Raw genomic sequence first — 13,510 nt, 5'->3', positions numbered from 1 at the left:
CCGCCTGGTATGTCCTGATCTCGCCGCTTTCATGTAGTGTACATGCGCTCTTCCCAGTATTTATCCAGCCTGGTTTTGAACTGATTAACGCTCTCTGCAGCAACCACTTTAGCAGGTAAGGAATTCCAGTTGTTAACAACTCGGACACTAAAAGTTTGACTTCTAACCCTAGTCCTAGCCAGTGGGACTTTTAGCTTGAGGTCATGACCCCTTGTTACCTTCTGCTCAACAGGGGTGAAGAAACTGTGGACTGGAACCCTCTCAAGACCTTTTAGGATTATTTTGAAGACCTGGATCATGTCCCCTCTTTGCTGCCTGTATTCCAGGGAAGGGAGTTTTAGTCTCTTCGCAGAGTTTTGATTGACGAAGTGTTAGCTGTTCCTTGTGTAAGAGAAGATTGAAGAATAGATGGAAATTCCTGCAAAGTTTGGACTGAAAAGTTTCAATTTCAATGACTTGTGCTACACTTGATTCAGCTGAGAATGGAGTGAGGATATGTTGGCATGATTTGATGATACCTGCATGCAAAGCCTACACAATATTGAGAACATCTTGTTCATATCTTTGTGATTCTGCTGTATATGTACTCTGAAGGAAACAAGAATATGTCAGTCACCGTTGACAACTCTTTAACATAAATAATCCAAATTATTCCACAACCTTTCTTTACAATATACATTTGTACATTACTGGTTATTCATAATACAAATACCTATTTCACACAACAAAGCCCAATTCTTAGCATTCAACAAAACATAAAGGGGGTGAAATAATCTAAAGTCATGGCCGGATTTTATCAGTTCTTCGTGTTATATACAGAAACCCATGATGCTGAGGGGGTCTGTACAGTTTGTGGTGAGTAGCCAAGCATGTTTTTCTAGCCTGGAGCCCAGTTCTGTTAGCTCTATTCGGTTTCCAACGTGTTGGCAGGATAGTGTTCGTTGGAAGCCAACTAGAGCTGACGACTGGACTCCAGGCTACATTTTTCTGCATCCATGTATGGGGAGGGCAACTTGTATAGGTGCTTATGCACCTGTTTTGCCCTCCCTTTCACATTGTGATAACTTAAATTGAATAAAATCCTGTGTTTGGAAGCAGCCGATTCCTCCTCCATGTACCCTGAGTCATCTACTGGACGTGTTACATCTGTGTAAAGGACTTATTTACAATTGCCATGGCAATCAGTGGCCACCTGTCGATCGCTGTGGCAACCATTGTTCACACGTGTAGCCAATCACCTTGGCAACCATTGTTCATGTGCATTGTCAATCACCATGGCAAATAATGTTCACTTCTGCAGTCAATCATCTTTGGCCTCCTTGATGCAGTCAGTCATCATGGCAACCAGGTTCACTACAGAGCTGTACACCATTCTATCACTATGGCAACCAATGGCACTACGACTCCCAGTGCTCTTGTGTGTAGTTCATTACCATGGCAACCGGTAACTATGACTCCAGTGTTCTTGTGTGTAGTCTATCACCATGGCCATCTGTAGCATCACTGCTGTGCGCGGCATCAGTAACGATCGTGTGAAGTAGCACAGCAGGACTGAAGATTCCACCAGAGGCGCTCAGAAACTGGTTTTTGGCTCTCATGGACAAAAGTGTCTCCAGATTTCATAATAATGAGCGTCTCTCTTCAGAGAATGAACCCGTCCCGTAGTGTGTGGTTCTGTAAACTTGCGGAGTGTGATTCCCCTGGAGGCTCCCCGGCCGGGAGTGTCGTCAGCTCAGCATGCGGAAGGTCGCGCCCAGCGCCCAACTCGCCTCCACACCGTCTATCTTTTTCCTTAGCTGCGGGAGGGGAAATAAAGGATGGTCAGCTTGTGATTTATGGAAGAACTTCCCCGATGCCACAAGCACATTTGAATGTATCTTTAGGTGTGACAACTCTCACTATGCAAAAATAGCTTAATACATGATGGACTGATTTGTTATTAGAACAGATACTGAAACCCATTATTAGCCCCACCAGATTGTAACAAGTATTAGAGATGTATGTTTGCCTTAAATGTTCAGTAAGTAGTATTCCAACCCATGTCCTGATGACGTTTTATACGCAATCTATTTCATTAATTTGATTTCTTGATCAGGTCATTTTCCCTTAACTTTTTCTGTACTGCTGTGGCATAGTTACTTCTGTACACAGTCTCCAGTCCGCGGAGAAACATGAGACTCACCATAAGCACGTTGCTGGGGTTGAAGCCGTAGCCCTCCTGTAGAAGTGCGCTGATGTAGGACAGGTCCATGCACATGAAGGGGTACTCTGGCAACGGAGCACTGCACACTGGGGGAGGGGGGCACATCACAGTTATACATGGTGTAAAGTCATTGTAGGGGGACGGGGGCATGTCACAGTTAGACATGGTGCTCACATATTGCAAGGCATAATTCAAAATACACAGCTATTATTTACTGTGCACCTTGGGAGACACAAGCAACCAAAATTGTAAGGATTACACTCACAAACTTCAACACTGTGTCACAGAAATAAAGGTTTCTGAACCTTAAAGCAGTCTTGTATTTTCCATATCTTTAAAGTAAAGTTACAGTTTGCCTTACTTTTCAAGAGAATATTGACCTAAAAAGAACTGATGTGACATACCTTCCTCTGCTCTCTGCTTGAACTGGGAAACCTTCAGACTCCCACCTTCGTCACCTGAAAACAATATCAACATTCCGTGAATAGTTTCCTCAGGTGGGTAAATCTCCGGATAACAAGCTGCAGTGTGAAGTAGAACCAGTCAGTATGACCCTGAGGAAGGTGACAGACGGTCACCGAAGCGTCAGCAGGTGATTATGGACTGGTTGTGTATGAAAGAAAACTGCCATCCAATACCAGTATTCATTTTCTGAATCTTCTCAATTCTTCTTAGAAGCTGTGACAGAACACAGACTGCCTTAGACGCCAGACGCTATTACAAAATTTCTTGCATTTGTGACAAAACTGTTCGCCTCCATAGCTGGCTCTCTGGGCCTTTTTTTGTTGTTGCTTATAATACACTTATTTTTGTACTGTGTCGTTTGTGCAGCCGGCCTGTAACCATTAGGCCCTACCAGCTGTACAAATGACCCAGTAAAAAAAGAAGTGTATTGTAAGCCAAAAAAAATTGGCCCAGAGAGCCGGCAATCTAGGCTAGGACTATAACGTTAACTCAGAATGTCCCTCACCTATCATGCCAGACTCTTTCGCTCGGTCGAAGTAGTAGGAAAATGCATAGAATGGCTCCTGTCTGACTTCATCTGGAAAATAAGAAAAAGACACAAATTCCTTTACATGTCAGTTTTCAGTTCACACTTGAAAGAACACTATACCACCATTTCCTAACTTGTACCAAAGGGGACTCGTTTTCTGTGAAGCACACATCACATATCCTATGTATAACACTTACAGAAAGAAAATTAGGCAGAAATTAGGAGGAGACAGAGAGTGATAAATTTGCAGTGGAAAGGACACCAAGAAATTAAAACCACCACGAAAGTATCAAGAAGAGAGCATATTATATATGACTGTACAATAAAAGTCTTCATTCATTCATTCATTATATATATACCGGTACTTCTGCCTAAAGTGGGAGACGTAAAGTGTAGGTAGGGAAGAGTAGAGTCAGAGCAGTACCTTGAGAATACATACAAGTTTTCTGAGCGGGTTGTTTGGATTGGCAAACATTGTGCGAGTCGGGCCCTATCTGACCACATGGAGCTGAACTCAGGACTGCGGACAAGCCAAGAAACAAACACAACAAACAAACAAACAAACAGAAGAGGTTCACTCAGGGGAATAAGACAGTTGTGGAGATAAACAAGAGGAAAGGAAAGTTACAGGTCAAAGAAACAGAGAGCAGGAGAGGAGGAAAAAGCACTCAGCAGTAGACGACTTAACCATACAGAGCTACAGAAATTTTTGGCCACAACTTATGACAGACCCAGTATTGGGTTAAATACAACACTACAAGTCTTTACAGTATAATGGTACTGTAAATGCTTTTACTTTCGCGGTGGTTTAAATTCATGGTAGGTTTTTTGTGGTTTTTCAAACTTTGTGGTGGAAACGATTCTGTAGTACAGTAGATTTACAAAACACATATTCGCGGTGAGCAGTAAGACGTCAGCGTCCGGGAGAACAAAACCACCGCAAACATTTAAAGATTTACAGTATCCTACACAAGTAAACATCTAATCTAACAAATACCACAGGAACACCTGACTGAGCTTTCATGGTGACATGTTAAAACACCTGTACAAGCAGCAGGTGAGAAACAGAGCGTCTACATACCTGGCTGGTGGATCTTTCTGCTGACCAGCGCCAGTGCCGCCGTCCAACACGCCCAGAACCCCGCCTCCCCCTCGGGCAGCCCCGACACGGCGTACTCCATGCCCGAGTGCTCGAAGGCCCCCTGGAAGCCTGCAGGCAGACAGGCACTTTTCAGGCTGCCCTTGACGGGGCTCCTGTTGATGTCCTCCGTCTCCATTCCCATCATTCTCAGCCTGGCCGCCATCAGGCCGAAACCCAGATAGCTGCAGACAAAGAGAAAAAGGTAAAGGTAGTCCCATAGCCTTTTTGAGGCCGCAGGGGCAGTGGATTGTTATCCACTGTGTTTAGGGCACGGTATTGGAAGGCGGAGCCCAACTCTCTCCTTCCACTGCCTTCTACCTCCCCAACCGAAGCCAGGTACCCATTTTCACATAGGGGTGGAGTGAGGAAAGTCGTGTTAAGTGCCATTCCCAAGGACATAACATTGGTGGCATGTCATTGGATTCGAACCCAGGACCTCTGGGCCAAATACCCTAATCCTTATGCTTCTTTTTGCCCTGGGCTTTCTAAATGGCAAGTCATTCTGAAACAGTTGTGAAAAATTTACAATGATAAAAATTTAGTGATGTTTAACTGATTATGTGGTTCAGTACTTACCTATGTACATACAGCATATAGGTCTGGTGAAATATAGTAACAGGCCTCACAAAGCCTTCAGGGGACGACTTTAATGTTTCCTGTAACACAAACAGCACAACAGTCAGTCAAACTCTGGCAGAAACATGTCATTCACCTTCATTTCCCATTGACGGACCTCGCATTTAGGATGCCAAGGACTAATCTACCTAGCACAAGGACTAACATGCTTAGCACAATAACTAATCTACCTAGCACAGTGACTAATATGCCCAGCCCCCGGTGCCTAATCTACCTAGCCCGAGGACCCGCCTGCCTAACACAAGGCCTGTTGCTCATTGACTCCTACAACATTGGCCTTCCACACAATACTGTGACACTTGGATGGTAAAATGTCCTTTCTAGTTCAGTCTACAAAATACAGTTTCTTTCAAGCTAGTTTCAAGCCAAGTGTTTGTCACAAAAGGCATGTATATGTTCACATTTGAAACCATGAAGCAGCCATCAAATTCAAAAGAAGAAAACAGTTGTTGACTCACCTTGTCCCTAGGAGAAAATGTGATTTGTGTGGACCCCCCTCCCAGGTCCAATGCTCCTTGTGTGGAGGCATTTTCTTTAGACCCGAGCGCACCTGAAACATGGAGGTCAGTCTTGTTTCAAAATGGCCTTCTTTAAGTTACAGACACTTAAAATTTGAAAAATTAATGTACTAATTAAAAATTAACTAAGGTCAAGTTAATCAGATTTTTCAACTGACATGGCATTGAAAACAAAAAAATCGAACATGAAAACAACGCACAATTATACAAGTGTCGATCGTGTTCTTACCTATTAAAAAGTTGACAGTAAACCACGCAAACAGACCTGCGGGAGAGGGGCACCATGGGGGAAAATTGACATAAAAACCTGATCTGATTCTTTGTAAGTAGATTAAGAAGTCTGCACAAGAAGCACAAGAATGAATGTTAATTTGTTTCTTTATTATGTTTATTTGAACTCATCACAACAGGAAAGGTAGGGAAAAACAGGTGCATGCGCACCTTTACAAGTTACCCTCCCACACACTAAAAACAACATCAATGTTTTTAAATACAAATAAAGAAAACCAGGAGGCCCCGCCACTCACCTTCGTCTAACCCGTTCATGACGACAACACTGTCCTTCCTCACCAAGAACGGGGACGACTCAAACACTCTCTGTACCTATCAATATTCAATCAATAAAAAATCTGTGTTATGTCAGAGTCCGTGTTATGTTAGAACCACCTCCATTACAGATTATACATAATTGAAGTCCTAATAAAGCCATAAACATACATCCTTACACATACAAGGTGTCCCAAAAAAAACATCACTGTACGACATGAAAGTTGGCATACTGTGTTATGAGGAAAGAGCAGGTCGTTTGCCCTTTGCCATTATGCAAAGGGCCAGGTTATAATCATTATCATAATGGCTATATAGATACCTTATCGAGCAGTGCCTGGGCCTTGTCCTCAGGCAACATGCGCAGCCCGGCCGTGGCCTTCAGCGCTATGGGCGTGGTCCTCTGCATGGCAACGGGCACGGTTTCCATGGCGATCTGCACCAGACCCTGTATACTGCCAGCACCCTGGGGGAATATGAGGACATCTTTTAGATACAATATAGTCCTTAAATACAACAGTTACTGTGCTTGAAAGATTAGATGGAAATGTTATAAGCCAGACAAATACAAGCATGTACGTATATACCGTTTGAAAACATGGATTTATCTTGACAATGTAGATGTAGTTCTTCTTACAGTAAGTGTAACATATAACACTGGCAAACACAGTCAGCAACATTATCTTTTACCAAGGACATTATGTCCTTGCTTTTACAGAGAGGAAACATTTTCAGGTGCCTTATTATAAGCACACAAAAGAAACTATCATGATATTTCCTCCTCAAAAGAATAAAGAGAGCCTGTTTGTATTTACAGTAAACAACAATGGCCTAATTATGATAATAGTCTGTAAACCGATAACGAACATCTCTCTTGTCATCCCTGAATCTATCCTCACTCGTACAATGGTGCATCCTTCTCCTGTTACATCTCTGTGTGCTTACTACGGAGCGTCTGCGAGTGTTTACTACAGAGTGTCCGTACGGAAAACTTTCCTGTTGCTAGGGGAAACCAAACGTACCTCGTCGGGGTTGTCGGCGTAGGAGGACAGTCCCGGCTTGATGGACTCAAACTTCTCGGACACCAGCTTGATATCAGCTGGAACACACAGGACGTGTGAAGGTGTGTTAGCATCTGTCACCTGTGGAAACCTTGTCTCAACTTGCAATAACTGTGCTCTTGTGTAAAGAACTGGCTACATAGTTTAAAGTAAGAAAGTCTCTCCAATAGAAAACTTCGAAAAACACTGGTCTCTTTAAAACCCAAAACTCAAAAGACACCAGGGCTTGTACATTGTTAGGCATTAAGGTCTGGCAAGTATCATTTCAAGATTTATTTTGTATTTCTATTTTGTAGTACTTTGTAGTTGACCGTAAGAAAGTCACTGCACTTTTTGTTGTGTCAAGAAAGCTTAACTTATGAAATCATGCACATAATACTATCAAAAGGAAAGAAGGTCCCAGGCTAAGGCAGGCTCATTAGACGTCTTATTGAACGTCTTACCTTCACTGTTCCTCCTGAACTTGAAGACGTGGAGGCGACTGCCCGTGCTCCCGGCGTCGATCATTACCCCGTACAGAACCTGACTCCTCCCAGGCCGCGCCTGCTCGCGCTGCCACACCTAGAGTTAGTCATACAATTGCAACGTTTCGTGTTGGTCACAAAGCTATACATGTATTTGTAAGTTTAATGTCACACTTTTAAATGTTTATTTCACACATAATGTAAACTTATGCACAATCATTCACCCATGAATCCTTTCTTTCTCCTTTCTTTTTTATTCTTCCTTTCTTTTTCTTTCATTCTTTTTCCTTTCCCTTTTTCTTTCTTTTTTTCTTTCTTTCTTTCTTCCTTTTACTTTTGTCTTTCTTTGTCTTTCTTTTTCTTTCTCTTCATTCTCTACCTTCCTTCCTTCCTTCCTTCCTTCCTTCCTTCCTTCCTTCCTTCCTTCCTTCCTTCCTTCCTTCCTTCCTTCCTTCCTTCCTTCCTTCCTTCCTTCCTTCCTTCCTTCCTTCCTTCCTTTGAATTCCTTTCTCTCTCTCTCTTTGTTTCTTTCTCTACTTCTTTCTTTCTTCCACCCACCTCCTGGATGAGCCCATCCTCTCGGTCCGTTGCCACGAGAACACCGATGCTGGCGTCGTGCTGCACCGTGAGGTGGCCAGAGTGCACCAGCAGGAACACCAGGAACAGCACTATCCCTGAGACGGCCATCAGGAGCCCCGGTCTAAGCTGAACCATCGCCATGGCAACCGATGCGTCTCGCCGTGATGTCACGCAGAGTTGGGAGTACAGCGTCGGTCTGTGGTGTAGCAGGCCTCATGGCAGTTAGTCTGGAACACAACACGATCGGTGAAAAAAAAGTGATATTGATCCAGTTTAGAGCTGCTCTTGACAGAGAAGACAGATGCTATGTACAGGAAATTCCCCTAGCTCTTTTTGACAAGCACAATGAACAGTGTACCACGGCTTAACGTCCCGTCCTAAGGACTGCAACCCTTTCCGGTGTCGTGCATGTTGGGTGAGTGACATAGCTGGGAATCAAACTCACAACTTCTGTTAAAGTTCCGGAGGCAGAGCCGCTAAACAACCAGTGGACTACATTACTTACTCATCTATTCGATTCTTATTGTGACCTTTGGCCAGAACAATGCACGTAATGTAATCAATAGCTGTCACAAATGGGGGCATACAGAAGTGGAAATATACAGAGAGCAACAAAAAAAAGAGAAAGAATTGGGGAAAATCGTCCTTAAGGCAATGGTACAAACATTAGTCCCTTGAATGACTAAATGAAAAGCAAAGTACTGTACAGATAACAAACTAAACAAAGTAATAAAGTTCTATGGACAGATTAAGACCAGCTGACCATCTATGACCTCTGCAAATAACAAATGGAAACACTTTCAAATTGTTTCTTACACTAGACTGGACTTTCACAAAAACATAGGCGGACAAACTTATTGAGCGTAACAGACTCCCAGTCAGTACTTGGAGTCAGCATACCAGCCTGAGGCTATCATATCTACAATCACATCTTGCCAAACACATGAACAAATTTACCAAACAAAATATGATCATAACTTTACACCTGTTGCCTCGTGCGTAAGTGCTAAAACATGTTCCTGGAGAAAAGTCATGCAATATTCAACTTGAAGTGTCCAAACCTTATTGATGACATAAGTGCCCTGATATCCATCATTGATCAGTTTGTACTGAATGGAGGTTAAAAGAGCTCCATGCATTATTAAGCAGCAGAGAGGGTCGTAAACACACGAAACTGGACATCACAAAGGACCGACCTGACTGGCACAAACTCTGATTTATCTTTAACCCTTTAAATCTTCATAGCTAGAACTTTGTTTTGTTTGGCAAACCTAAATTGACTTTGTGCTCAAATTTTGTACTGTTCAGAGATGACACAGATCCCACCATACACACAGCAGGTCCCTGTGGGCTCGTGCCGACTGATCCCTCCGCTTGTCTCATTTGTCCCCATCTATTCCCACGGTGATGTCCGTTCCCCGTAACCCTGGCAACACCGAGGCAACCTGCACAGGAACCCAAACATCAGGCATAACGGTCGGACAGTAAGCTGGGAAAACAGTTGCTTCTTCGATGCTGTTTTTGAAAGCCTGCAGATTTTCAGCAGATCTCGAGGCACGATTTTGGTCACTCAAAGATCTGGGGAGTATCACAGAACTGATGTAGAGGGTTATTACACTGTGTTCTGCTGCTGTAGTGGTCTGGACATTCTGCATCAGTCTTTCTTCAACCCTCTCCACTGCATCCTGTTCAGCTCCTGTCCATGTTGGCTGGAACACTGCGTAACTTTAACTTAAAGTTTTTTCCTGAATGCCAGATGTTCAGCAGATCTGTGTGAGGCACATTTTCTAACCCTAAGCTCTGGGAGCATCAGAGAATTTAGAGGGTTGGACTGTGTGGAGATGGTGAAACCAGAGAGTTGGTCTGTCTCTTCCAGCACCATTGAGGGGTGACCTGCACCCAAACATCAGACACAACGGACAGTAACTTCTGCTACACATATTTTTTTTTGTAAAAGCCAGATTTTTAGCAGATCTCTTTTGAGAGAGTTTTCTTGTGAGGAGATGGTGAAACCAGCGGGTTGGTCTGTCTCCCCCAGCACCTCCAGTATGAGCGACACGAGCCGACCCTCGAGTACCGGCACGTCCGACGGCAGCTACGCCTCCTCTGGAACCTCCGGCCTGCGGTGCATCTCCCGCGGCGGCCCCCAGTACAGCACGCACGGCCCGTCATCCGCCGGCGGCCCCCGGTACAGCACGCACGGCCCGTCATCCGCCGGCGGCCCCCGGTACAGTACGCATGGCCCGTCATCCGCAGGGGAGCTGGGGTAAGCAACGTTTCAGCTACTACAACTAGGTATATACTCTTTAAAGTCTTCATGGCAATGGAAGTCCGCTTATGCAACAGAGTTGCGCGAGGATTTGAGGCCTAAGGTATTAAATGTCATGGGGCTGAGCTGCGAAGAGCCTACAATTGGTGGGGCTGTAAAATCACAATGAAGGGTAATTATGTAATGTCAGTATTTCAGGGGTAAGGAACTTGTTACATCTAATTCAAACTAGAAAAACTACCTGATATTACCTTTGCCAAGAAGGTAATGTTTTCGGTCGCATTTCCTCAAGCAAACATGGGACCTCTATTTAAGTTCATATAATCAGGTCCATGGGTATATATTACAGCATATAACAGGCATTATAAGTACATTCAATGTTTCCCAGCCTTGATGTTCCTGCCTGAAAGATAATTACTAGTATGGTCACTATTAATACACAGAGACACTAAGGCAAGGATTTTTGAGCCTCCTTGATAAACAGTTACGTAACATTAACTCAGTGGTCCAACGCCCGATCAGATTATCATTCAAAAGGTCACATTCCCTGTAGTTGGACGAGACGTAAAAAATAGTTATTCTAGAAAAGAGTACAAAATGTGCCGAAAACAGGCGAAAAACACCAAGAATGAGCTGGATCCTTACATCTGCTTGGAGTGAACTGGGCTGATATATCGAGGTATAGCTCTAGTAAATCAGGGCAGCCATAACCCAGACTGAACCAGCAACAAGGGGATAAAACTGGTGCATGCAAACAGCACAAGGTCGATGACCTTCAAAGGAAGGTCAGATTTGATGACAAGTTAACGGCTGACCTGACTTCCCAGCCTGACTGGTTGACCTAACTTAATGTCTCATTCTCATTTTCTCATCATGGCAGAAAAACACAAAAGGTCAATGTGTCTAAGGGCTCTCTTGAGACTGCTGTCAATTCAAATTACATATATTCATACCAATCAATTCTATGGTATTCTATGTCAATCATTTTTCTAATGACAACCCCGTTCTCAGTTCTAAAAATTGTTGCCACGCATGGCAGTAGAATGTACAACACAACATTTAAACTGCGTGTAAGGTACAGATACTGTTATGTCCAACATCATTCAAAAGATAAATGCACGTCAAACTATTAGAACTCCCACTGACCTGTTACAAAGGGTGTAATGTCCAGTACAGAAACTCTGAACCAGCAACGAAAGATGGACAACAAGCAATACTGAATATATTCTTCAGGAAGACCAAGGGAATTTTTTACACAGATCTTTATTTGAAGCAGAAACTGAATCCTGTTGAATTGTAATGGAGTACCGGTAGTTCTAATTGAAGAGTGCCGTCAGCGAGAAGAGTCATCACACGTCAGCAGTGATTACAGAGTGGACAGGTGCCAGGTGCCAAATATAGCGGCGTAGCGTGGTTATGAGGTCAGATGGGGAGAGCTGGTGGGCACTCAGGAACCAATCACACCGGGACAAGTGTCAAACCTTCCTGCACTCTAGATCTGACATTAACTGACAGTGACACTGACATCTACTGACTCTGGACAAGTGTGAAACATTCTTGCTCCCAGAACTCTGGCATTAACACACCAGGACAAGTTTCAAACCTTCATGCACTCTAGATCTGACATCTACTAAATGGACAAGTGTGAAACCTTCTTTGCTCCGGGGAACTGTGACATGATATCACACCCGGACAATTGTCAAACCTCAGCTGCTTCCATCACTCTGATAATTACTGACACTGGCATCTACTGACACTTACATTTACTGATACTGACATCTACTGACACTAACATTTACTGATTCTGACATCTACTGACACACTGACTCTGGAAAAAAAGTTATAGTATTACGTATACAGTATCATAATTTCTGAAGTGGGCAGGGCTGGCTGTAACATGATATGACCTGTTGACCAGGCCCTCATATGCAGCCTGACTAAATCATGCTCCTAGCGGCCGGCCCGATAGTTACCTCCCCTCGGGGAGGAGGTCATTAACCTCAGCCAACGAGAGCAAAAATAGGTAGAAAACATTTGCCAGGGATGATTGTCTACCATAGGCAAACATTCGAAATGTTACCCTTACAAAAGGTCATAACATTTCTCACTCTCCTGGCTAATCATTCACCCTTCTTTTGCTGAATTTTACTGCCCATATCAGCTCCTGCCCTTATTAGGAAGGCCAGGTGGAGGCTGCTGAACTTACAGAAAGCACCATAAAACAGCAGTCTGGGGTGGTTTTCTGGCACTAATTAGTAAAACTAACTAAAAGCACATACCTGACTCCACTGTAGAACAGCACTCCTGAAATGCTGCGTCTGGCTCGGAACCTCTGTCTTGTAAAGTGAGACACCAGACACTAACCCTCCTGCCCATCACTACCTGGTACGTGCACAGGGAGTGTTCTGTGCATGTCAGGTACAGGTACCTGGTCACTACCTGCCCATGTGACGGAGGCATGTTCTGCCACAGTGTGGCGACTGAGGGTAAACACTTCCCACAGACTGGGGGTAAAGTTACTGCGGGACAAAGTCCTGTTGGCTTCATGTACAACAAACATACACAACTTTCACCTCATTGTATTATACTGTGTTTGTCGTTTTGAGGTGATTATATGAAGAATCAGCTCTTAATTCTTTCTACTACTTTCAGGCATGGATTCCATGATAGTTACACACTCACTTACAGTAATACAGACCTGCAGCCACGTGTACCATAAACAGGTTGATTTTATGGATTTACTGATTTTAAGAATCGTTTACTCTGATCAAGTGGTTGTTGTTACACCAGTATTGATCTTTGCAGCTCTCATGCATGATCTTAGCGTAACGGCGCCAGCACAGACACAGCTGTCTTGTGGTAACATTTGGCTACTAGTAGCGCTGCCAGCACTGCCAAATGTTACCACAAGACTGCTGTAGTGCATGTCGCAGGCACGGGGAGTGTAGTTCCCGCTGTCTGCTATCTGAGTGACATGTTTAGCCAACCCACGTGAGAAGGGGAACAACAGATGATAGCGAGTAAGCACGTGTGGTGTGAGCCGCATGCGTTAGGAGTGTTCAGCACATGTTCTAATTAGGTACAGGTGTACAAAACCTG

General features: G+C 43.9%; 1 protein-coding gene across 1 annotated transcript; it reads right to left on the bottom strand.

Annotated features, from left to right (window-relative positions):
* Nucleotides 1-1,584: 1,584 nt before the first annotated feature.
* LOC136434063 (ectonucleoside triphosphate diphosphohydrolase 5-like) lies at nt 1,585-8,437 on the bottom strand. Its single transcript, XM_066426747.1, has 13 exons — nt 8,122-8,437; nt 7,543-7,660; nt 7,061-7,137; nt 6,361-6,504; nt 6,020-6,095; nt 5,722-5,757; nt 5,433-5,524; nt 4,915-4,994; nt 4,279-4,520; nt 3,174-3,245; nt 2,608-2,661; nt 2,183-2,289; nt 1,585-1,796 (listed from the first exon to the last, which is right to left on the bottom strand). Exons 1-13 carry the CDS (start codon nt 8,281-8,283, stop codon nt 1,728-1,730), a joined length of 1,329 nt encoding a protein of 442 aa, XP_066282844.1. The 5' UTR covers nt 8,284-8,437; the 3' UTR covers nt 1,585-1,727.
* Between the last annotated feature and the right edge of the window lie 5,073 nt (nt 8,438-13,510).

This window comes from Branchiostoma lanceolatum, chromosome 4 (genome assembly GCF_035083965.1).
Source record: "Branchiostoma lanceolatum isolate klBraLanc5 chromosome 4, klBraLanc5.hap2, whole genome shotgun sequence".
NCBI lineage: Eukaryota > Metazoa > Chordata > Leptocardii > Amphioxiformes > Branchiostomatidae > Branchiostoma > Branchiostoma lanceolatum.
The sequence above is the reverse complement of the archived record's forward strand: the minus strand, read 5'-3'. Positions and strand labels throughout refer to the sequence as shown.